Genomic DNA, 26,133 nt, shown 5'->3' on the forward strand with positions numbered 1-26,133 from the left:
TGTAGGGATTGTAAACTATCATTTTACTTAATTTTACTTTAGATTAATTTATTTGAAATTGACATGTTATCTGAAACTTATTGTCTAACATATCAGATTTACTGTTGATACTAGCTTTCAAACCTGTACCTGATTTAATTATGCTTTTTGCCTTGCAGCAAAATCTCTAACAGATTTTTTTCCCAGCCTTTTATCTCTGAGTGTATGTGGAAAGCAACATGCAGATACTTTCTTTAAACATAAGGTTAAGTTATTTTCCATTCCATCTCTTCCCCCTACTTATACCTAAACCAAAACACCTCACCAAGAACATGCTGTAACTCATTAACAATAATAGTTTTTGTCAGAACATTATATAGCTAGCAATTGGAGATAGGGATGAAGAATAATAGCTCCAAAGAAGAGCAAAACTTTCATCAAAGGAGCTTGAAGTACTTTATCTACTGTAGCTTTAAATTGTATTTGTAAAGTTTTATATAGTTATCGACATTTGTGTAATACCAAATATATTGGTACCAAATGTGGGCCTATATTTATCTTTAGTGTCTGTCAAGTGACCAGAATGCATAATATTTAAAAAAAAAAAAAAAATCAGCATGCATGATGGCAAAAAGATTGGATTGCCTTCAGTAAAAGCACATTATGAAGCATGGGAATTCAATAGAAAGATGACTTTCAGAGAAGCATATATTTAATAGGAAATGAGTATACAATATAATATTATCTGTTAGGTATTTATATAGTTCTCCCTTCCCCCATTACCATGATGTCTGAGTGCCTTACAATTGTGTTAAAACATGAGATTATTTGGGAGCTATAAAAGAACTACAGGATTTCTCAGTTCTTCTTCACCCTGTTAATGTGAGTGTGGTCCAGGGGTTACAAACAACATAGCCAAGGACAGATTAGCCTTATTCATTCTGAAATATAGTGACTGTGGATGATTTGTCTCCCATATTTAAAAACAAGGTTTTATTCCCAACTGTGCTAGACGTGGCCTTCTTCTGCCTATCACTTTCAACATCTGTATAATGGAGGAAATGCTTGCTTGCCTCCTAGGCTAAAGGTTTGAGATAGGGTCTGTGAAGTGCACAGAACTACTAAGTCAGAAGAGTGAGGATTGGAACTTCATGATCTCCTTCCTGCTCCTAATCCAGCTTTCTTTTCACTAGGCCAAGGAGGTGGCTGCTCCTGCTGTGTCTTGTATGGAGCTCAAGCTCATTAGAGCCAACGAGTGTGTTCAATGTAAAAGGAATAACAAAAATTTTAGAAGCAAGCTTCTAGCAAGCTTTGTGTGCAAATGATGATTCTCTTAAACTTTTAAGCTAACTAAATATTGCTGGATTTTCATGGGGTCAACAAAATGGACCCTGATCTGACCTCAGAACTTATCACCCTGCCAAACTTTAAATTCCTGCCCCAAACCATGTAGTTGCTAGAGATCTTCAAAGAAATGGCAGATAAAATGAACATTGAACTTAAAGCAAAATAAGCAGTTTTGCTGTTCTTGAAAATGGGTGTATTGTTTGATGAAACGTTTCCAAAAATAAAAAGTTTGGTTCAGCCTGAGAGGAAACATGCATAATTTCAGCACATGTTTGGCAATGTTATAACAGAAAACAGGCTTTCTGGAAGGTGTTAAGCATCTTTAGCTATAGGCCTTGCTACCGTCTTTGTCCACAGGTAATAATCTAATAACATTGAATACTTTGAGGTATGCTACCCCTTTTAAAAAAAGGGGGGTGGGGTGGGGAAGAAAAAGAATAACTTTCAGAACACAAAATCCAGTAGGTTTAACAAACCAAAACACAGGAAGATTTGAGAGGGGGAAATCCATAAAGGTACTTCTGACTAAATCAGTCCTTTTTTCTTTAAGTAGAGCATGCCAAAAATCATTATTTTCTATGTACAAGTGTAATCTTCTGTTTTCTTGATCTATGACAAGTTCCCCATTTAAGAATTTTAAATCCAAGTGGGACCCAAAAGTTGTTAATGCTTAATTGAAAAAAGACTCCAGAATCCTCATGTGGGTTTTTTAAAAATCATCATCTTTGTCTTCCAACTGACTTACAATTCTTAATAAGTTGGACTTTTTGGTTGCTATGCCCTGTTTTCATAAATTATGTGATCATAAGACTGAGAGATACTCAAGTAGAAACAAAACATGTAGGTGTAAAAGTTTATTCTTTATAAAATTAAAGATAAGAACTCAATACTTCAGAAATTAAGGTTGTCTGAATTCTTTAATTTGACTGCTTATTTTTAGCTTTACAACAGCCTTTAATTACATGATCATGTCATTTTCTTCATGGGCCCTATTTCATTCATTGCGTAAGTGTTTCCAGTCTCATGTTCCATTGAAAAAAAATATATATTTTGAATGGGCAACTCCTGAGTACAAGAAATTCAATAGCCACAGTTGTTACAAACTGTACAGGATATAGAAAAACAAATTTGAAATCTGCAGGAGTCCCTAAAGAACATGTCTCTGTCTTCGGCTTTATCAAGAGACTTTTTCCAGTGGAGGGAGTTACCCGCAGATCATCTGCTGCAATGGGACTGAGGCCTCAGATTCTTCTGAACTGCTTTCCATGCATGGCTTTTAGTAACCGTGAAAGTGAGGGTACATTCTTGCCTCATGGTCTCAGTAGCAAACATAGTACAAGAGATATTTCTGCTTATTGGAGTTAGCGTTAATTGAGAAGTGTCTCTTATAGAATTGCATTTATCTTTTGGGTCCAAAGAACTCATCACTGGTTCCTCAAGTTGTACCTCTTTGATAGCAAGCTGTAAATAGATTCCCCAGGTATCGAGGATTACAATTGACTCCAGCCTCTGGAGGTGAAAAGTTTTCATGGGTCTCAAGTATACCACTGTCTGTAGTCCCAATCAGATTTGTGTAGGGACATCAGCTTCCTGGAGCTCAGGGCAGTGGCAGATTTACCAAACCTCCTGCCACAAATCTCCGTTTCTGCTATCGTCAGAGAATGCAACAGATAAACAGAATATGTTAACCATTAGGGGAATCAGAAGGACTTCTGTCTTCAGGCCCCACTTGGATCATTACCAAGTGAGACACTCATTTGACTGTCTTGTTGACATACTTTCAGTTGGACCTGACTTTAACACATCCACCATTTCCTCTGGAAAATGGCAGCTGAACAAGCAAGTTCATCAGGATGTTGCTACATGGGGACTTCTTCGCCTCCTATTTCAACCATTATCTCTCCTTGTTTTTGTTTGACACTGGGATCCTCTATCCTTGGGAAGTGGCTGCTTTCTTCAACTGGCATTGTCTTCCCTCTTCCTAAGCTGATTCTGAAAACCCGCTGAAGACAAAAAAGGAGTCATTGAATCAAGGTCGTCTTAATCACCTAGTATTGGCCACAGAGACCCTGTTTCCTCAACCTTCTCCCAGTTGTCTAGCTTTACTCTGAATTTTACCTCAGTCTTTGGCAGGCACCTTTTGCATCAGGGATCTGTGTTGTGCCTAGATCCATTGTGTCTATCTGTAACATAAAGTTTGATACTCATTTATTCAGCAGATCTCATGTATTTTCTCTCTTGTCCTAGAAAATACTTGAACATTAGAATTAGAAAGAAAACAAAATTTGAAGTGCCGGGCTGTAGCAAAACAATTAATTTTATCTCAAATGTTGAATTTCATATAATCTTGGGGAAATACAAAAAATTCTACACCTATGGAATCAGAATTCACAGGCTCTTGATTTGAGATTAATGTGTCCGTGTTGACCTCTGAGCTGATTGTTTCAGGCTCTGCAGACTCTGGGCTTACTCAGCTCATGCTTTCAAGATTTTTCTGTAACTGTAAGAACTAGAAACAAATTTTAAAAATAGAAGTTGGGATTTTTGAGTGATTAAAATCAGCATCTGATGAATTGCAAAATACTTGGGACCATTTTAATGTTACTTTCCTCGTTGCTTTCACCTTGGCTCTCTCTTCTGGATGCAATTGTCTTCAGGAGCTCCCAAGGTCAGCACACTGTTCCACATAAAATTTTTATTTTGTCCTAAATCGTAATGTTTCACCCAATCCATTAAACAGTACCTCTTGTAGAGGCATTTTTTTTGTAGCTCAGGGCCATAAAATAATAAGTCAGTATCCAAAGCTACCGTTTTCTGCAGGTAACCATATGGAGATCCTAGACAAGAGAGATCTAAAAGTCTCTTTTAGGATATAGTAACCACAACCTTCCATAATGACTATAAGTGGGCTGACTTGTTGAAGCACAGTAGCAAAATCCAACAGTTACAAGATGGGCAAAATTTCAGTCCCAAATAAAACAAATTTACAGGTGAGAATTTTCTCAGTTTATATATTTCTTTGTAATCTTGTATCTTTACATTTTATATATGAATTTTTGAATGTTTAGTAATTCCATGCTTGAAGAATAAGAGTATAGCAGTAGGAATATACTACTGATCCTATGACCAGGATGGTGATGATGAATGTGAAATCAGGAGATCAGAGAGGCTACAGAACCAGAAAGCCCAGTAATAATGGAGGATTTCAACTATCCCCATATTGACTGGGTAGATGTCACTTCGGGACGGAATGCAGAGATAAAATTTCTAGACACCATTAATGCCTATTTCATGGAGCAGTTAGAAGCAACCTGGAATTCACAAGGGAACAGACAATTCTTGATTTAGTCCTAACTGGAGCATTGGATCATGTCCAAGAGATGAATATAGTGGGAACTGCTCATATAGCAACCATAATGTAATTGAATTTAACATCTACTTAGGGCAGAAAATACCAAAGAAACTCCCCATAGTAGCATTAACTTTAAAAAAGGGAAATATACAAAAATCAGGAAGCTAGTTAAATGGAATTTAATAGGAACAGCCTCAAAAGTGAAGTGCCTGCAAGCTGCATGGAAACTTTTATAAAAAATACCATAACGGTGGCTCAAACTAAATGTATATATCCCAAATTTAACAAAACCAGTAAGACGACCAAAAAATGCCGCCATGGCTAAACAACCGAATAAAAGAGGTGGCTAGAGGCCAAAAGGCATCCTTTAAAAATTGAAGTCAAATCCTATTGAGGAAAATAGAAAATAACATAAACTGTGGCAAGTCAAATGTAAAACTATAATTAGGTAGGCCAAAAAGGAAATTGAAGAGCAACTAGCAAAATACATGAAAACTAACAGCAAAAAAATTTTAAGTGCATCAGAAACAGGAAGCCTGCCACACAATTAGTGGAGTGATGAGCTGATGATGGTCCTAAAGGAGCACTCAAGGAAGACAAGGCCAATGGAGAGAAGCTAAATGAATTCTTTGCATCAGTCTTTACTGCAGAGGATGTGACGGAAATTTCCACGCCTGAGCCATTCTGAGTCAAATTGTCCCAGACAGTGGTGTCAGAAATGGTTTTTGGAACAAATTGATAAATTAAACAGTAGTAAGTCACCAGGACCAGATGGTAGTCATCAGAGTTCTGAAGGAATTCAAATATGAAATTGCACAACTATCTGTGATATTTAATCTATAATTTAAATCAGCTTCTGTACCAGATGGGTGGAGGGTAGCTAATGTAATGCTGATTTTTAATGTGTTTTAAAAAAAAAAATGAGGCAGTCCTGGCAGTTACAAGTGGTAAATCTAACTTCAGTACCAGACAAATTGGTTGAAACTAGTAAAAAAAGCAATCATCAGACACATAGATGAACATGATGGGTTGGGGAAGAGTCAGCATGGCTTATGTGAAGGGAAATCATGCCTCATCAATCTCCTAACATTCTTTGAGGGTGTCAGCAAGCATATGGAGAAGGTTGATCCAGTGGATATAATGTATTTAGACTTTCAGAAAGCCTTTGACAAGGTCCTACGCTAAAGGATCTCAAGCAAAGTAAGCTGTTGTGGAATAAGAGTGAAGGTCCTGTTTGATTAAAAGACAGGAAACAAATGGTAGGAATAAATAGTTTTCACAGTGGAGAGGGGTAAATAGCAGGGACCTCCAAGAGTTTGTACTGGGATCTGTGCTGTTCAACATATTCATAAATGATCTGGAATAGTGGGGTGAAGAGTTGCAGTTACAGTATTTGCAGACCATACAAAATGACTCATAAGTTCAAAGCAGATTGCAAAGAGTTATAAAGGGGTCTCACAAAACTGGGTGACTGGGCAACAAAATGGCAGATTATATTTATCAATATTAAATTTCAAGTAATGCACATTGGAAAACATAATCCCAACTATACGTATTAAAACAATGGGGTGTAAATTAGCTTTTATCACTCAAGAAAGATCTTGGACTCATGGATAATTCTTTGAAAACATTTGCTCAATATGCTCCATCAGTCAAAAAAGCTTAACAGCATGTTTGGAACCATTAGGAAAGGAATAGATGATAAAACCAGAAAATATCATGCCATTATATAAATTCACGGTATATATCCACCTTGAATACTGCGTGCAGTTCTGGTCTCCCCCATCTTAAAAAAGATGTATTAGAATTAGAAAAAATACAGAGAAGGACAACAAAAATGACTAGGTGTATGGAACAGCTTCTATATAAGGAGAAATTAGAAAGACAGGAATTGTTCATCTTAGACAAGAGATGACTAAGAGGGAGAAAGGATAGAGGTCTATAAAATCATGACTGGTGTGGAGAAAGTGAATAAAGAGATGTGATTTACTCCTTCACATAAGACAAGTACCAAAGGTCACCCAATGAAATTAATAGGTAGCAGGTTTAAAAACAATTTACAAATGTACTTCTTCACACAACACACAGTCAAACTGTAGAACTTGATGGCAGCAGATGTTGTGAAGGCCAAAAAATGTGTAAGTTCATGGAGGATAGGTCCATCAATGGTTATTAGCCATATGGTCAGGGACACGACCCCATGATCTGGGTGTCCCTAAACCTCTTGACTTCCAGAAACTATAATTGGGACTGGATGACAGGATAATTGCCCTGTTCTATTAATTCCCTCTGAAGCATCGGACACCAGCCACTTTCGGAAGACAGGATACCAGGCTAGATAGGCCACTGCTCTGACCCAATGTGGCTATTTTATGAGTTACATTTACAGGACTGAATTGGCCTAACATATAGTTCAGAAAAGCTTAATTAATTGCTTGTTTACATAGTGATGTCATCTAAGATTTATAAAAAAAAACCAAAACTGGGTAAATCTTGGTTTATTTGTTCAGCCTGCTAAAAGAATGAAAAACTCCTAAGAAAATCCATTTCTCTAGGTCCTGGGAAATTTGGCTAGTTTCTTTTTATTATGGAGTCTAATTTAAAGATTCAAAACCAACACATCTCAGTGGGAAAAATAAAAAATTAAGACCATCTTGATCAGACAGCTTCCTGAGAGATGTCAGTTCTTTGGCTCAGTTGGAATGAGTTGGCTGGGTGGGTGGGTGTGGGTGTGTGGGTGGGTGGGTGTGTGTAGCAGTGTTATAACTGAAAATCAGACACTATTTCAGATAGGAATAGAAACATGATGATCTAGGGAGGCTGAGCAAAATACTGTGCTGGTTTGTCACATTAATTTGCAAGTGACAAGTAATATGAGGCTTACAAACTCCATTTCTGTGCATCCAGTTTCTTTGCTTCCTGGTTTATGGTATGACAGATAATACCTTTTTTAATTTGAGGGCCACTATTATGGCTGCAAAGAGGAACAGTATAACATACTGATCCCTATGTCACTTGTTTTTATATAAAGTTCAATTGCATGCTGTTGCTGTGCTTTATGCCAAAGACTTTTGAATTGACAGTGCATACCTGCATTTTAGAAGGTGTTGGGAAGCAGTAGCTAGTCTTGGGACTTCTGGCATGGGAGAAATTGCTGGAAGCTGTTTGGAGTTCTGTGACAAATGTATTAGCTGTCTCTTTCTGCTAAAATAATTAAGGGTAAAATAATTGTGTTGACATTTTAAATTGTCAACTTCAGGTGTCAGTTAACACCCTATTAGAATGAATGGAACTGTTTAATAGCTGTTGTTTCATGCTGTTGTCTTATTCAGGAAGATGTGATTGTGTGGTTACATCTTTGCAGTTACCTTCAGAGCCATAATGGTAAAAACATTCTTTTTAAAAAATGAAAGCTTAGATTCTAGGGCACATATTTTCTGATAACAGATTAATTTCTCTGTAAATTGCACAGCTGAGGAGTACATAGCTCTGTGTTTTTCAATAGTAGAACAATACCTGTTTAAATAAACCGTGTTTTTTCTCCTTGTTCATATCAAACCATTCACTTTTAATAGCCTCTCAAAGGAAAGGAACTTACTATGTACGGAGTCTGGATGACCTCACCAGTTGTTGCTTTACATCAAAGCAGAAGATTAATCCGTGAGAGGATTTGCTCTGAGAATTTCTACATTGTATAACAAAACCCTATAATTAACTTTGCATAAAACATGAATTTTGCGAGTCTGATGATAGAGGGTTGTAAATTGTGTTAGGTCTTCAATCACACTGGAAAAAAAGCATTACTCTTAATATTGCATGCAAAAAACTGTTGAGACCATTAATGTTGCAAAGTCAAGCCGTCAAAAATTAGGAAACTCTGAATTAAGGTTGCTATGCATAGCAGTCTTAATTCTTCCTTGTTATATACATTTGTCTTGCTTAGCACCACAAAAGAAGTCTGACACAGCCAGGGATATAATTCCAGTTCTCTTGAATCCAAGTCTAGCACTTAGTCATAAGAGAACATTTTCTCAGCTTTCAATTCTCTCATTCCATCATTCATTCTGTGCATTGAATAATGGGGTTCTGAGAGCAAACAATATGTTATCTTGTAATTACAGACTGTATCATAATTCATATGCCACAATGGAGATGTTAGTTTTCACAAGTAATTTTAGTTCTGGTGTTTTCTAACTTTTGTATGCTTGATTTTACAACCTTAATATTTAACGTTTTGTATGTCAATTTCCTATACATTTAAAAAAAAAAAATGAACTGAAAATTAGAATCCATCATGTGGAACCATATAGATCCTACTGCAGGTTTCATTAACAGTGTTTGAATCCAGGACCTTTAGGTTCATGTCACAAATTCTTGGAACTTGAGCTAAAATAGTAACTGGTAGCAACAATAAGCAGATGTCTTCCACATGGGAGGCCTGCCACTGGAAGTGAATGCAACAATCACTTCAGTGGCTTACACAAATATTTGCTAGACAGTAGAACAGTATTGGCAATCAAGCTTCTATTTCAGGCTCGAAGGGAGAACTAGAGGACAGAACAGTGGTTACAGGACAGCACATCTGAATGTGGAGATTTGTCACATTTGTTCAGAAAGGCAGTTTGGTTGAATGGGCCTGTCATATTGGAGCTCTAGGATTTTACCCAACTATGCCAAACTCACTTTGTGCAATCTGTTATTCTTTCTGTAAAATGAGGGTGAATAATTGCCTCTTGAGGAATATAATAAGGCACATGAAGGACACAATTATTGCTCTTTAGTGGAAGAGCTGAAACTAAACTCATGGTTACCTCTTGGGTTCTAGTCCAGTGCTTCTGCTTCTCAGCCAAAGTTTATTTTTCAGCTGCTTCTTGATCTCGGTACAATAAAGGGTCATATAAGGAATTCCATATGGGCGGAAAACATGCTCAATGTGGTTCATGTTTAGATAGCTCCATGGGAGTCAAGGGCACTTCCATTGCAGGTGGAGTGTTCCAGGATTTTAGCAGCTACTCTAACTAGCTGTGTTAAGCATGTACAAATGGACATTTTTCAAGGCCTTATTTGACTAAAGCTGGATAAAATTTTATGGGGCCAACAAAAGACATCACTTGAGCCCCAAGAGTTTCCTTGTGCCAAATTTCAAGCTTTTGCTCCTAAGTAGGGCATATCTAAAGCTCTACAGAATGGCTGGAAACAAATTAATGTTGGAAACACTGCCTATTTCCCCTAACTTTATAGCTGCAAATCATTGTGCCATTTTTGCTGAAGGCAAAGACAACTATTGGAACTTCCAGAGCATGGTTTTGGCTTTGCATCCCTTCCCATCCTGGCTAATATCCATTGACGGGACCTATCCTCCATGAACTTACCTAGTTCTTTTTTTAACCCTGTTATAGTCTTGGTCTTCACAACATCCTCTGGCAAAGAGTTTGCCAGGTTAACTGTGCATTGTGTGAAGAAATAGTTCCTTCAGTTCATTTTAAATCCACTGTCTATTAATTTAATAGATTCATAGACTTTAAGATCAGAAGAGACTAATGTGGTCATCTGTCTGGCCTGCACAATGCAGGCCACAGAACTCACCTACCCACTCCTCTAATAGACCGCTAACCTATGACTGAGTCCTCAAATCATGGTTTAAAGACTTGAAGGTACATCAGCAAATGACCTGTGCCCCACGCTACAGAGGAAGGCTTGAAATTCTCAGAGCCTCAGCCAATCCTCCCCATCCCAAATATGGCAATCAGCTAAACCCTGAGCACGAGGGCAAGACTCACCAGCCAGATACCCAAGAAAGAATTCTCTGTAGTAACTCAGAACCCACCCCATCAAATGTCCCATCACAATCCATTGTGCATATTTACCACTAATAGTCAAAGATCAGTTAATTGCCAAATTAAGCTGTCCTATCATGCCATCATCTCCATAAACTTATCAAGGTCAGTTTTGAAGCCAGCCAGTGCGTTTTTTGCCCCCACTGCTCCCCTTGGAAGGCTATTCTAAAACTTCACTCCTCTGATGGCTTCATTTGATAATCCCTAGTTCTTGTGTTATGAGGAGCAAATAACCTTTACCCTTTTCCACACCAGTCATGATTTTATAGACCTCTATCATATCCCTTCTTAGTCATCTCTTTTCCAAGCTGCAAAATCCCAGTGTTGTTCTGTCCTCATATGGAAGCAGTTTCATACCCCTAATAATTTTTGTTGACCTTTTTTGGACCTTTTCCAATTCTGATGTATCTTTTTTGAGATGGGGCAACCAGATCTGCATGCTGTATTCAAGATGTGGGCATACCATAGATTTGTATAGAGGCAATTTCATATTTTCTGTCTTATTTATCCCTTTCCTAATGATTCCCAATGTTGTTAGCTTTTTTGACTGCCACAGCACATTGAGCAGATATTTTCAGAGAACTATCCACAATAATTCCAAGGTCTTTGAGTGGTGGTAGATAATTTAGACTCCATTTTATATGTATAGTTGGGATTGTTTTCCAATGTGCATTACTTTGCATTTATCAACATTGAATTTCATCTGCCATTCTGTTGCCTGGTCACCCAGTTTTGTGTGCTTCCTTTGTAACTCTACACAGTCTGCTTTGGATATAACTATCTTGAGTAGTTTTGTATCATCTGCAAACTTTGCCACTTCACTGTTTACCCCTTTTTCCGGGCCATTTATGAATATGTTGAACATTACTGGTCCTAGTACAGACCCTTGACAGACCCTATTTATATCTCTCCATTCTGAAAACAGACCATTTATTCCTACTTTTTTTTTTTTTTTTTTTTTAAACTATCTTTAACCAGTTACTGATCCAGAAGAGGACTGTCTCGTTTATCCCATGATAGTTTACTTTGCTTAAGAGCCTTTGGTGAGGGATCTTGTCAAAGGCTTTCTGAAGATCTCAGTGCACTATAACTCCTGGATCACCCTTCTCCTCATTCTTGTTGACCCCCTTAAAGAATACTAGTAGATTGATGAAGGATGATTTCCCTTTACAAAAACCGTGGTAACTCTTCCCCAACAAATCATATTCATCTGTGTCTGATTATTTTGTTTACTATAGTTTTGACTAATTTTCATGGTGCTGAAGTAATTGTTGGGATAGCCTCTGGAGCCTTTTTTTAAAATTGGTGTCCCATTAGATATTCTCCAGCCATCCTGCACAGGAGCTGATTTTAATGATACGTTACCTACCACAGTTAGTAGTTCTGCAATTTCACATCTGAGTTCCTTCAGAACTCTTGAATGAATGATATCTTATCCTGGTGATTTATTACTGATTTATCAATTTGTTCTTCTTCAAGTGCTTGCTCATGTCCAGTCCCAGTTTAGGTGTGTGCACACGCCACATGCACCGGTGCTGGAGAACTTTTTCCCCTAGTGGTACCCATATACGCCGGCTCTAGTGCCCCCTGCAGTGGCATGCACATGTGCCCGCGTATAGGTGCTGCTGGCTCCCCCTCCCTCTAAGTTCCTTTTTGCCATCAGTGATGGTGCTGGAACATCTCTTGCCTTCACAAGTTCTCTCGCAAAACTAGTGTTTTTTTTCTGTTGTTCTAGTGTGTATAGTTAATCATTATCAATAGTTAATCATAACGTTGTAGTTGTTAGAGTGCCAGGGTCGGAGCATGCTCCGTTCCCTGGGATTTAAGCCCTGCACTTCATGCAAGAATCCTATGCCAAGAAGCGAACTGCATTAAAGTTGCCTAAAGTGTCTGGGGGAAGCCCGTGTCTGAGAGAGGTGTAAAATCTGTAAAAATTTTCACCCACAGACTAAAAGACCGGGATATTGATCTTAAGGCCATCCTAATGGAGTCGGCACTTAAACCGATGTCGGAGCCTGGCAGATCGGACTTGGCACCGAGCATGATAACCTCTGCATGCATTGCTCCTCCGGTGCCCTCTTTATCCTCTCGGCACCGATCACCATCCCCAATACTGAAAAAGAGGTCTAAGACACGCACTGAGCGGGGTCACTCACTGGTGGATAAGACTAAGGGGGACCAGACGAGACCCACGTCAGGCCACCAGTCTTCCTCACCTCCGAAGGGTCCCTTGCCTCTCGGAGTTTCGATCCAGGCACTGGGCCCTCCATTGACCCTGGGTAGTGGTAGAAGGCCTCACTACCTGGCAATGAAGGATCTCCTGGCATTGGTGGCATGGGCATTGCCAAAGGATGGCAGGCCGCTACACCAAGACTCAGTGCCAGCACCGGTGAGTAACCTATCGAAGGGCAAGCCAACTAACAGATCTGCTCGGCAGTCTACGTCCCCAGGAACCGTTCACCGATGTGCAGACGGTCCCTGGAGTTAACATGCTGTCTGTGTCAAGACAGTGACAGGCCAGGCTCCAGCCATTGGTCCCCGAAAGACTGGATCCAGGCAGCAAAACATCACTATGGGGCCTCGGAACGACTAGGTTGCCAGACTCCTGGCATGTTTTCCTGGCACCTCGACCCCAAGAAAACTAAGGACAAGAGCTGGTCCCATCATGCCTATTATTCGGACTCTCAGTGCTGCTCACTGGTGCCAGAATATCGCCATGCTCCATACGGCACTGGGAGATATTCGGAGTCGGTGCTGCCTTGGCTGTTGGACAGCGGTGCCTCATCCTCAGAAGGCGAGGAGATAATGCAGACAAGGCAGGCCCTGGCTCCAGTGCCCAACTTCCCAACAGTGCCACCAATGGGGGTGTGGACGCAAGAAGAATGGCCAGGACCATGGTGTTACTGGTGGGGGTTTTCATATGGGATACTGCAGGTTGGTTCCGTGAGAGGTACATAGGTACAGAAGTCCTCTATCCCCCAGAGCTTGGCACCACAGCTGGACACGGAATTGGATTATGAAGGTTCACAGGCCTCTAGTCCAATGGGATCACCACTTTCAGAGCAGTGGCCCCTCCCCCACCTCAGATACTGGCCTCTTCCTTGTCATCACCGAATGAGGCAGTAGCGTGACCTTCTCTAGCAGTGCCGCTGGATGACTTTAGGTCCCATCAAGATCTGCTAAAAAAAAAAAAAAAAGTTGCGTCCAACCTGGGCCTCAAAATAGAGGAACTGGACAGAACCAGTGGATGAGCTCTTTGGGATCCTGCGTCAGCAGCTCCCAGTAGAGTGGCTCTCCCTCTTCATGAAGGTGTGGTTAAACTGGCAAAAGCTGTGTGGCAGACCCTGGCCTCCTTGCCCCATACATTAGAGGGCAGAGAGGAAATACTATGTACCGGCAAAGGGGTTTGAATACTTTTATACCCACCCCTCACCTGGATTGCGGGTGGTCACCGCTGCTGACGAGCGGGACTGACAGGATAAAGTGAGCTCGATCTCTTCCCCCCTTCTTCCCCCAAAATAAGGAAGCGAAGAGGCTGGAGTTATTGGATCGAAAAACTTATTCCACTGCTAGCTTACAGCTAAGAATGGCATGCCAACAGGTGCTGCTGGATAGGTATTTTAATATCTGGCAGTCGTTAAACGAGTTCAAAGCCGTCTTGTAGGAGGAGAGAACAGTAGCCAGATCATCTTTGCAAGCTGCTTCTGATGCAGCAGACTCTGCAGCCAGGACCATGGCTTTTACGGTATCGAGACGGGTTTCATGGCTGCAGTCCTTGGGCCTTCTGTCGGAAGTCCAACAATCGATTCAGGACCTCTCCTTCGATGGCACGGCCCTCTTCGCTGAACAGACAGATTCTAGGCTGCATGGCATGAAGGACTCAGGCGACACTGCAGTCCCTTGGCCTATATACCATGTCATCATCCAGGAGGCACTTCAAGCCTCAACATCAGCAGCGATTTGGGGACCATTCCCTCAGGGACTCCTATAAGAAAAAAAAATAAAGGATACAAAAGACACTGGAGCCACTCGTTATCTGCCGCCCCTCAACTGGGCTCCAGCCACCACAACTGAGACAGAAAGCAGGCCTTTTGAACACGCGCCTGAGGATGACCTACCAATTTCACCTGTGGATCAACCCCTCCTTCTGTTCTCGTCCCGTTTAGCCCATTTTCTCCCAGCCTGGGCTACCATAACATCAGACCGATGGGTGCTCAGCGCTGTGGCTTTTGGTTACACCCTCCAGTTTGCCTCACTCTTGCCTTTCCACCATCCTTCTCCGTCCTTCTTCAGGGACCACCCACTCTCATGAGCAACTCCTCGCTCAGGAGGTGCAAGAACTCTTGCAGGTGGGTGCAGTGGAAGAGGTTCTCCAAGATCTAAGGGGTCGAGGATTTTATTCCTGATTCCAAAAGCAAAGAGAGGTCGGTGGCCCATCCTGGACTTAAGGCGTCGCAACAAGGATCTCAGATAGCTAAAGTTTCATATGATTTCACTAGCCACCATTATTCCTTCACTGGATCCTGGTGACTAGTAATCCGCCCTTGATTTAAATGATGCCTACTTTCACATTTCAATATTCCCCGGTCTCAGGAAGATATTACGGTTTATGGTTGGAGACCGCCATTACCAATTCATTGTTTCCATTTGGCCTCTCAACTGCATCAGGGGTCTTCACCAAATGCACGTCCATGGCGGCAGCCTACCTTTGAAGGAGAGGAGTGCAGTTGTTTCCTTATTTGGACTGGCTCGTCAAGGTCTCAAGTCCAGGCCAGCATCAAGACTGCCTGGAACGCTTGCCAAGCCATAGGCCTCCTACTAAACGACTCAGCCTCCTAGGCCACATGGTGGCCTGTACCTATGTAGTTAGACATGCCAGACTGCAACTCAGGCCCCTCCAGATGTGCCTGGCATTGGTTTACTCACCAGTCAGACATCAGCTGGACAGGATACTTATGGTCCCTCCTCAAATACTTACCCCTCTGATGTGGTGGACGAGACCGCATCACGTGCACTTGGGAATGCCCTTCAAGACACCCCAGCCGTCTAATGATATTCTCAGTCTGGGACAGTTCCTCAGGCCTGGTTTACACTGTGAATTTAGATGGATAGAATCTGCTTTCCATTGACCACATAATGATCATGGCGACTGAATGCCCCAAACACGCTCCACCCTGGAGTAGACCTGAGGTGTTGGATCTCATCGGTTTGTGGGGAGAAAAGTCTGTTCAGGCACAGTTCCAATCCACCAGAAGAAATGTTGAGATCTTTGAAAAGATATTGTAGGGTATGTTGCAGAAGGGGCACAACAGGGACACGCAGCAGTGCAGTGTTAAAATAAAAGATCTCAGGCAGGCATATCAAAAGACAAGGGAGGCGAACAGTCATTTAGGTTCTGCGGTGAGCAGTATGCGATTCTCGGTGGCAACCCCACCACTGTCCCCTGATGCAGCGTTGATACCTCGGGAAAATCTGAATCCAGGGCCCAATGATGACAGATGAGTGGGGTATCGATTCTCCCTGACAGCCAGGAGCTGTTTCTAACCCCGGAGCAGGCTGGCCAGATGCAGGACAGCATCCTGGTTGACAGAGATGCCAGGGAAGGCATCTCTGATGAATGTTGTGTTTCAGTCAGTCTTGGGGTTATGTCCTCTTGTGTTCTGTTTAATACAAAAAACATTTAGTGGTAGTGGAAATGGGCTTCCCTATAGTTGCCCCAGCTATGCAGAGGGTTGCCCCTGGAAAAAACTGTTTGTGCACAGGGATGGCCCGAGAATCTTCCATGGATATCGCCAGGAAACTCTCATGGGGGTACTCTGCAGTCCTTTGAAGAAGGTTTCTTGGGAAGGCAGCCTTATTTCTTCCACCACAATAATGATAGGACACTTTCCCATACCACTCCATTATTAAAGTTTCTGGCATCACCGTGAAATACAGCATGGTAGTATAAGGACTAGGTCTGTACCCAGATGCTTGCAGCAAGTGCTCCCTTTCCACCTGGGTCACCCTCACATAGGGGCACCTAGGGTAGATAGTGCAAGTTTACAATACACATGCTCATACTGAAAACAGTGCAAGTGATATCCCACCTGGGACGGTTTCTGAGTCCCTCAACTGCAGTTTCCCTGACATGAGGTTGTTTTGGGTGCAGGGATCTGGGATTGGGTGTTAATGTTTTCTCCTGGGTGAGTACCCCTTCCCCCCTCCTCCCCCCCCCCCCCCCCCCCCCCGAGCTGCCTCCTTCAAAATAAATTTGGGAGGCTAAACGATGTTTCCTGGTCACATTCTGTGCTTCAGAGATTTCCTAAAACTGGAGTCACAAGCCCCTTACTCACCCGTGGCTGGCAAACCAAACCGACCTGTGGAAGAAGTAGGGTTGTGATTCAGTGCTACCATTCACTTGAGAATAAGAGGAGTGATTTACATTGCAACCTTGCATTTCACCCATGGTGGTATAGTTGATGTATTGTTTCCAGAGAGGTATATGAGAGGAAAAGTGTTTTAGGAAGTAGCACATTGAAGTGGGGAGAATAAGGCACATGGAGGGCCTGTGGCTCTCACATGCAGCTCATGGCAGAAAGCTCTTTGCAGAGTGTAGTTTCACTCCACAACTATCTCTAAAGCAAGTGGGAGTGAACTATTCACAGCACTTCATACATCTCTGCTTACAGTGCCACATATCACCATGTATATTTAGTTTTATACTTGCTATATGAAGAATTGTGGAGAATATTTGTTTTTAAATCTTGTAATAGTGCAAGGGGTGAAGCTTTACTTTTTGCAGAAGAAAGACCTGGCTAATATTATCCTTTGCAGTTGGAATTTTGAGAATTGCCTTTTTAAAATGAATGGCTAATATTTCATGTTCTATAGCACTTACATTTAACTTTAATTTTTTTCATAACTAGTGTTTTTCTGGAAAAAGTAAAGCATGAAACTTTTGATGGGGCTTAGCACAAACTAATTTTTCTACATGTAGTGTGTAGAAAATACGTTGTACATACGTGTGACCCGTCCGTGGCTAGGGTAGCCCACCCAAAAATGCCAAGGTCAGGGCAGGCTGCAAAAGGAGAGTAGATTCTCTCAAATTGGTGCCTATTTCTGCAGTTAGATTCACCAGTCTGTCACATATATTACATCTAGTCCTCCGCACTGGTTATCAAGAAGCTAAAAATAGGAAGTTACATAGCCCCCTTTATTGCATTTCAATCTTAGGCCCCAATTAGCAACTGGGACCAGTAAAGACAGAAGTTATTAAAACTCTACTACCTTTTCCAAAAATGTTCTTCTGGTTCCCAAAAGGTCAGCCACATTACTAGACAGATATAAGTTTGGATCTCACTCAAAATACCATGCTGCCAGCCAGTCCTTTAGTAACTAAAACTAAAGGTTTATTATAAAAAGAAACAACTGAGAAGAGATGTTAAATGGTCAAAGCAATCAGATACATACAAATTATTTTCAAGTCCATATATATCAGATTCCCAGCAGAATTGTGGAGTTTGCGGGCTTGTACATTTCCTCTGGTGTACATCCAATGCCTGGATAGGTCTCAGTCCTTTGTTTCATAGCTGCAGTTATAGATGAATTGATCCAGAGGTAGAAAGTGGAAATGAAGACAAGATAGAGATGGTGCAGCTGCCTTTTATGTCCCTTTGCCATGTGGCTTGTTCCAAATACTGCCTATGGCATGGATAAACATCAGAGTTCCCTGTCCATAGGCATGTTCTTACATGTCGTGGTGACTCATAAGCTGTAGCCCCTGGGTTCTTTCACTAAATTCATTGTACATTTGAGTTCCCTTGATGGGTGATTAAGCAGGCTTAGTGCTGCTGCTATCCTGTCTGAGGGCGTCACCCAGAAACACAGCACAAGTTTGAAATACAAATATACCATACATATTTAGAACTTATACAAAACTGATAGATACATATAAAAGTGCTTATCAGTCTTGGCAAATCATAACTTTTACATCAGTACCATGTATGGCATATCCTATATGATATTTATTGCAGTTCTATATCCTAATCCACCCAGCATCACATATACATATAAAAATGTTTGCCTTTTCTTCTTTATAAAAGATTTGGATTTCATATTTTTTAAAAAGGATCAGAACTGCTTGTGTTCTCTTACCTTTCTGATGCACTTAAAAAAAACGTTTTTAGCATTGTACATAGTTTTGGCTGTTTTTCAGTAGTCTTCCTCTTAGTGTTAGGAATTGAGACTTTGGGGTCTCCGTTTCTTCAGTTCTTCCCACCCCTCTCATACCCATGTCTGGTCACTGGATTATGCTGAATATGCCGGGGTTCAAGATCTGTGCCTCCTACCGCGTTTGTTCTCGAGCAGTGATGAGCATCATCGCTGCCTGTACTGTTTGAGAGAAGACCACATTTCTTTCAGGTGCAGTATGTGCCTCTCCTTTCCAAGCCATACCTGGGAAGGCCGGGTGCTCTGCCTCAAGAAGCACCTTGTGGAAGTTGTCATGAGACTGCAGTCAGATCCAGGCCAGGAAATCCGTCTTGTATATCAGCCTGAGAAGCTCAGGAGTGCACCTTGGACCGTGGAGATCGTCTGGTACCGGTACTATGTACCCTGTGCCGAGGCTTAGTCATAAGACAAGGAAGCAGGCATATAAGCCTGGCAGTAAGTCGTCTTCCAGGCACAGAAAGATGATGTGCCTTCCCTGTGTTCCAGCCATGGAGAAGTGTTGCGTACCAAAGCCCACAAGCATGACAAGAAGTCACACAAACCGCTGGATCCACTGGTTCTGTCCACTGAGACACATACTCCTTCCAAGTCAGTGGCCCCTAAGTCAAGGAACCTCTCTGTCCCAAGCAGTCATCTGTTCTGGCTATGGAGCGCGTGCCGCTGACACCTGGGAGATTGGAGTCAGCACCGAGGTCCCATGAACTTTTCCATTGGATGAAGCAAGATATCCACACCATCCTCTAGTCAGAGCCTAGTACTCTTTCCTACCCTGAACTTAACTCACTCGAGTCATGCTTCCTCCTGCTTCTATATGGTACATACGCTTCTGACAGTAGTACCTTTTGGACCTGGGCGCTGACTTCTTGTCGTTGGAGGACTCCGATAGAGTGCAAGTGAGCACCCTAAGGCTCTGCTGACTCCGTGGCAGTACCCTCCATTTTCCCAACGAACGGGCCCCTGGTATCCTGCTCTGTGGGGCCCTCCACAGTATTCGACAGTCTGTCCTGTTGGCTATACTGGGGGTCCTTGCCATAACACCCACATTGAAGCCTTCCAGTTCAGCAAGAGAGGATTCGCCCTTCTCCCCACTTGAGCCCGTCATCAGGTAGGAGTTTGGAACTGGCTTTGGAGGAAGAACCACTCAATCTGGCTCCAACAGTACTACCGGAACATGAACAGTTCCCATCATTGTCTCCTGATGCTGTTGTCGTTGGCTCCCCCTCACCTCCGGATGACTTTCATCAATTCTAGGACCTTTTGTGCAGTGTTCTACTGGAGGAAGTACAGGACAAACAACATCAGCTTCTTGACATCCTTCATGCTCGGTACCAGCCAGGGTTGCTCTGCCAATCAATGATGCCATTCTTAAACTGCTTGAACTGTCTGGCACTTGCCATCCACTCCCAGGGTCGGGGCAGAGAAGAAGTATTAGGTGCCGGCTAAAGGTCTGAGTTTGTTCTCTCACTGCTCCACCCAATTCTCTAGTGATGCAAGTGGTGATGGAGTGGGCCAAGCAGCAGTACCCACATTCCACCCTGGTGGACAAAGTGGGTAAATGACTGGACCTTCTGGGGTGCAAAGTCTTGTTAGCTAGCCTTCAATTTCGAATTTCCGATTACCAAGTGCTTTTAGCTAAATTTGACTCTCAATTATGGCACATGGAAGGACTTTGCAGACAAGCTTCACCAGCAGGACCGTGCCCGTTTCCAGGTTATTTTGGAGGGTAAGCTGGCTGCAAGGACAGTGCTCCATTCTGTGGTGAATGTAACAGATATACACAGTGGCCATGGGGATCATCATCAGGAGGGAATCGTGGCTGCATTCATCTGGTTTCCCCAGAGAAGTGCAGAATATATAGAAGACCTTCCTTTACATGAGTGTCATCTCTTCAGTCAGAAGACCGACTGTTCTCTCCACTCCCTCAAGGATTCCGGAGCCACTCTACAATCCTATGGCATCTACATGGCAGCATCCAAGTGCAAGTTTTTCTGTCTGCCACCCGTGCAGTGGTTCAGGGCTCCTCGATTCTTCCATCAGTTGCCCTATGAACCTCCTCACAAGCAGCAGCAGAACACTCAAATATTTCATCCTTCAGGTTCATCATCGCAGTCTGCAATATCACATGCTCAGCCTTTGCAGAAACATTGTTTCTGAGTGCAACTAGAGAGCTGCCAACCACTTTGCCTCTTGCTGTACACCCGACCCGTCCCTTTGGGGGGCATCTAGCATTTTTTTTTTACCAGCTTGTAGTGCGATAACAATGGACAAGTGGATCCTAGATGTCATTCAATATGGCTAGCCAGTCGAGTTCACAATGCTATGTCATCCCCTGCTCTGATCCCACCTCAGGACTACTTTGATGACAGTATCTTCACTCTAGAGGTGGACTCCCAAGGGCAAAAGGGAGCGATAGCACCCGTTCGTCTGACCTATCAGGGCACAGGATTTTACTCTATCTGGTATCCAAGAAAGATGGGTGGAGACCAATTTTAGACCTTTATCTCAATCGGTTCATATAAAAACCGAAGTTTCGTATGTCAACTTAGAAGCCATCATATCTTCGCTAGAAAAAGGCACATAGTTTACGGCTCTCAATATGCAGGATGCCTATTTTCACATAGACATCCATCCAACCCACAGAAGGTCCTTAAGGTTCACTGTTGGCCTTCCGCACTTCCAATACAGGGTCCTGTCATTTGGACTCATCACTACTCCACTGGCCTTTACCAAGGTTTTCTCTATAGTAGCGGCCCATCTCTGGCATCAGTGGATCCTTACATACCCAGTGCTTGACGACTGTCTTCTAGCAGCACGATCTAGGAGGGAGGCTCAAGTCTTGACCTCCATGTTGCTCATACTTTTCTCCTCCCTGGGGGTGAGCATAAATGTCAAAAAAAGTACTTTGGACCGCATGCAGTCCCTGGAATTCATTGGGGCTTCCATCGATGTGGTTTGGCATGAACCTGCCTACTGAGTGAAAGATTTCAGACTCTGCAGGCACTGATTGCCAAAGCTGTCATGAATCTTTCTGTCCTGGTCAGCACTTGACTTCTCCCTCCTTGGCTACCTGGCAGCCTGCATGTATGTCACCACCTTTGCTCATCTGTGGCTTCACTGACTTTATGTATGGCTCCAGAAGATCTGTTGTGTAGAAGAACAGACCATGGACCTTGTGCTGACAGTTCCACCTGATGTATTCTCCTCCCTTAGATGGTGGACAGACCTGGGTCAGGTCTTCATCAGCATGCCCTTCCTTGCGTTCTCCCCACAGATGCATCACTCACCGGATGGGGTGTCCACATGGGCGAGCACATGATACAGGGGACTGGGACCATTCAAGAATCCAGAATGCACATCAACATTTTGGGGTTCCCAGCAGTATAGAGGGCATGTTGTGCTTTTCTCCCATCTATTCATTCCCATCATGTTAGACAACCACCACCACCCTTCATTACATGTAAAACCAAGAAGGTACGTGAGTGCTGGTGCTTTGTGCCGAAGTGCTCCGGTTATGGGTTTGGTGCATTGGCCATATGATACTGTTGTCGGCAGCCTATCTTCCAAGGATTCAGAACATGATTATGGACACTATCAGCAGGAAATTTGTGACTGACCATGAATTGGAGCTCCATGACACTGTAATGAGCAATTTTTTTTTAGTCAATGGGGGACTCCAACCAGGGATGTGTTTGCCTCCCATGCCAACAGCAAATGCATCATGTACTGCTCCACAGGAGGTCTTGGCACCCATTCCCAAAGCGATGTCCTCGTCATCCGTGGGTCAGATCAGATCAATTACGCCTTTTCCCTGCTACTGCCATGTGTCCTCTACAAGATCAGGCGGGAGAGAGCCATGGTTTTTCTGATAGCCCCATTCTGGCCTCACTAATTCTGATTTCCCCACTTTCTCTACATTTCAGTGCATCCCCCACTTCCACTGCCAGCTTTCCCAGAACTGCTCACACAACACAGTGGCAGGATCAGGCATCCAGACTCACAGATGCTTCACCTCGGAGCTTGGTTTTTGGATAGGATTGTTCATCATCAGTACAAGACAGCCTTTGAGTAGCAGGAAAGAGTCCATGAGGAATTCCTATCAGCGCACATGGAAGCATTTTAGCTCCTGTGCCTGGCAGAAGCCCCTGACGATATGGATATTCCCCTTCTAATGGACTACCTTCTGTCTCTGAAGACATCAGGGTTTGTGGTCAGTTCCATCAAGGTGCACATGGCAGCTTTTAGTACTTTCCATCCCTCCCCCATGGAAAGACACACTATGTCTACTCACTCATTGACGACCACATTTTGCAAAGGCCTTCTTAGAACTTATCTACCCATTCAATCTATTACTCCCCAATGCGATCTCAACCTCAATCTCTCAACATTGAGATCACTCTTTGAACCTTTAGGCAGTTGAGTAGCTCTCAGGGCCTCACTTTTCTGTTACAATTGGTGTGGTTAATTGACCTTTTGAATACATTAAGGTATCTATTACATAAGATTAAGATAATCTGTGGGGGGAAATGTTTTCTTTTTAGAATATTGAGGACAAAACAGCAGAAGTTAGTAACTTAAAATATCTAGTCTGAAATTGTCACAATACTACTGAACGTTATACTTACTTTTTTAATATCAGTAGCTTCTAATACGCTGCTTAATGAAAAAAAATTAGGTTAGCACTGATGAATTTTTATTTGCAATATATTTGAAAGATTATGTAATTAAAAGGAGAAGCCTAGGTGTAATTAAAGGTTTTAATAATATAATACTAGCAGGATCATGTTCTTGCCTTGCAGCACAAGATAATCAAGTCCTAGAATGAGAGAACAGAATTGTTAAAAATAAGTAAATAAATAAAAAGGGTGTGTGTGACACTTTTAACCTTTAAATTAGAGCATGAAGATGGATGTTGCTTATTGTAAATTTCCACTCCATACATATTTCTTCCTACAGTAAATATTCGAGCATTCATGCACCTGTGCAGTCAGGGGTGGTTACTGAAAATTCAGCCTTGATCAGTCTGTTTTTCAAATCTGACAGTATCTGCCTCAGGACTATATAGACCATTTAAGAAAAGGGTGGAGCTGAATTATGTCATTTAGTCATACCAGTTTCAATCAAGTCTGGCGTGACCCTTAGTTGAACTGGAAACTTTTGTGCTGAAGGGAATGGTAATGCAAACAAGAACTAAAATGACTTTGAAAAGAAACAGCTAGACCAAGACCATACAACATAAAACTAGAACAATTAATGTTGTTTCTGAGTATAACATTAAAAAATCATTGTGATAATCAGAGTGAAGGATGCTACTTCTGTCTAAAATAAGCCCAGTAAAATTACACTGTTTAAAAGGAGTTTGTATGAACCTCAAGTTCATTATTTGGAGTAAAGTATCTGCCATGATTTTAAAGGATTGCTGTCTTTACATCCATTGAATTATTTTATTTTAAATAGGTCTTATCTAAATGGAATGGAAGAACTGTTTTTGTTTTGTAGTTCTGCTTGATTTTTCCTAATATCGTGAATGGTGGGGTTTTTTTTTTGTTTTGTTTTTTTTGCAGCATGATAATTTTAATTAAGGCAATTTGAATTTTAAATTGCATCCAAAATTAGTTTAAGAAATGTGTTTTGGAGAAGTTAAAAATTGGAACTGCTATATCACACACAGAAGGGCCAGATTGTTCCCAGACTGTTGTTTAAGCAGGGACTTCTGAGGGGATTCTCTTGTGGAAATTACCCCCATCATTTTGTCGGTGCATGCGGGAGAAAGATTTGTTCTTAAAGTCCTCCTGGAAAAGCTGCCCCCAAACTCAGTGTTCGAGTAGTAGGCCTGCCTTTCCCTACCAGTGTTACTTTACTTTTCCTGTGCTATCCAGGACTTCCCTGCACTGGGCAGCTTCTAAGAAGCTGTAGAGAAAAATTAGTGAGAGACTATATTAGTTTTTCCTGGTAACTTCTATGGAATTGGAGATACATGGATTGGTCCATGCAGGGAATATTGGGGAGATGGGGATGGTGCTACAGAGACACCTAAACTACTCCGTCCACATGAAAGAGTCCTTCATTTATATATGTAAGAAATGTTTCATGCTCCCTTAAAGACAAAAATAAGATCTGCTATTGAGGGCAGTGGCAGATAAGCTACCAAAAATGTCTAATTTGACAGGATCACATTAAAAAAAAATTGATACTGACCTTATTCCCCTTCCCTCCCCCCCCTCTCCCCCCAAATTAGCTGACCTGAATAAAAATGCATGCTTAGTTGTATACACTTTATTATACAATAATTCACTCAATATACTGTAGGAAAAACCACAAGGAATTTGTGTATGAATTGTTTGACAAATTGCGGTATATGATTTTTGTGAGATGATAGATTTATAAATAAGATTTTTTTTGTGTTTGTTTTCCAGATTCAATATTAAATAAACATGGGTGCATTTTTGGACAAACCAAAAACTGATAAACATAATGCTCATGGTGCAGGGAATGGCTTGCGTTATGGCCTCAGCAGTATGCAGGGATGGAGAGTGGAAATGGAAGATGCTCACACAGCTGTTGTAGGGATTCCCCATGGCTTAGAGGACTGGTCCTTTTTTGCTGTCTATGATGGTCATGCAGGATCTCGTGTGGCAAATTACTGTTCAGCACATTTATTAGAACACATCACCAACAATGATGATTTTAGGGCATCAGAAAAACCTGGATCTGCTCTTGAGCCTTCAGTGGAAAATGTCAAGAGTGGAATCAGAACAGGCTTTTTGAAAATTGATGAATATATGCGCAATTTCTCAGACCTCAGAAATGGAATGGACAGGAGTGGCTCAACAGCAGTGGGTGTTATGATTTCACGTGAGCATATATATTTTATCAACTGTGGTGATTCACGTGCTGTTCTCTATAGAAATGGACAACTGTGTTTTTCAACACAGGATCACAAACCTTGCAACCCAAGGGAGAAGGAGCGAATCCAGAATGCAGGCGGTAGTGTAATGATTCAGCGTGTTAATGGTTCATTGGCAGTTTCTCGAGCTCTGGGAGACTATGACTACAAATGTGTTGATGGCAAAGGCCCTACAGAACAACTTGTTTCTCCAGAGCCTGAGGTTTATGACATTTTAAGAGCAGAAGAGGATGAATTTATCATCTTGGCTTGTGATGGCATCTGGGATGTAATGAGCAATGAAGAGCTCTGTGAATTTGTTAAGTCTAGGCTTGAAATATCAGATGACCTGGAAAAAGTGTGCAATTGGGTGGTGGATACTTGTTTACATAAGGTATGTAACGATTTTCCCTAAAAGTTGCTATACAATTGTTGGTCTTTAATTGTTTATATTAATACAATTCCAGTTACAAAGAATAATTTCAGTTCCCTCTGGTTGTAATTCAGGTAATACAATAGCTTTC

General features: G+C 41.9%; 1 protein-coding gene across 5 annotated transcripts in view; it reads left to right on the top strand.

Moving 5' to 3' along the window:
* PPM1B (protein phosphatase, Mg2+/Mn2+ dependent 1B) overlaps positions 1-26,133 on the top strand; it is a 113,039-nt gene that overhangs the window by 55,743 nt on the left and 31,163 nt on the right. For all 5 annotated transcript variants that reach the window (XM_067565075.1, XM_067565073.1, XM_067565071.1 and 2 more), the window contains one exon: positions 25,140-26,003. In XM_067565075.1, the coding sequence (XP_067421176.1) occupies positions 25,158-26,003 (846 nt within the window). In that variant the 5' untranslated portion in view covers positions 25,140-25,157. The remainder of the gene's footprint in view (positions 1-25,139; positions 26,004-26,133) is intronic.

This window comes from Emydura macquarii, unplaced genomic scaffold (genome assembly GCF_026122565.2).
Source record: "Emydura macquarii macquarii isolate MOO-44397 ecotype Brisbane River unplaced genomic scaffold, CSIRO-AGI_Emac_v2 contig_2676, whole genome shotgun sequence".
Classification (NCBI taxonomy): domain Eukaryota; kingdom Metazoa; phylum Chordata; order Testudines; family Chelidae; genus Emydura; species Emydura macquarii.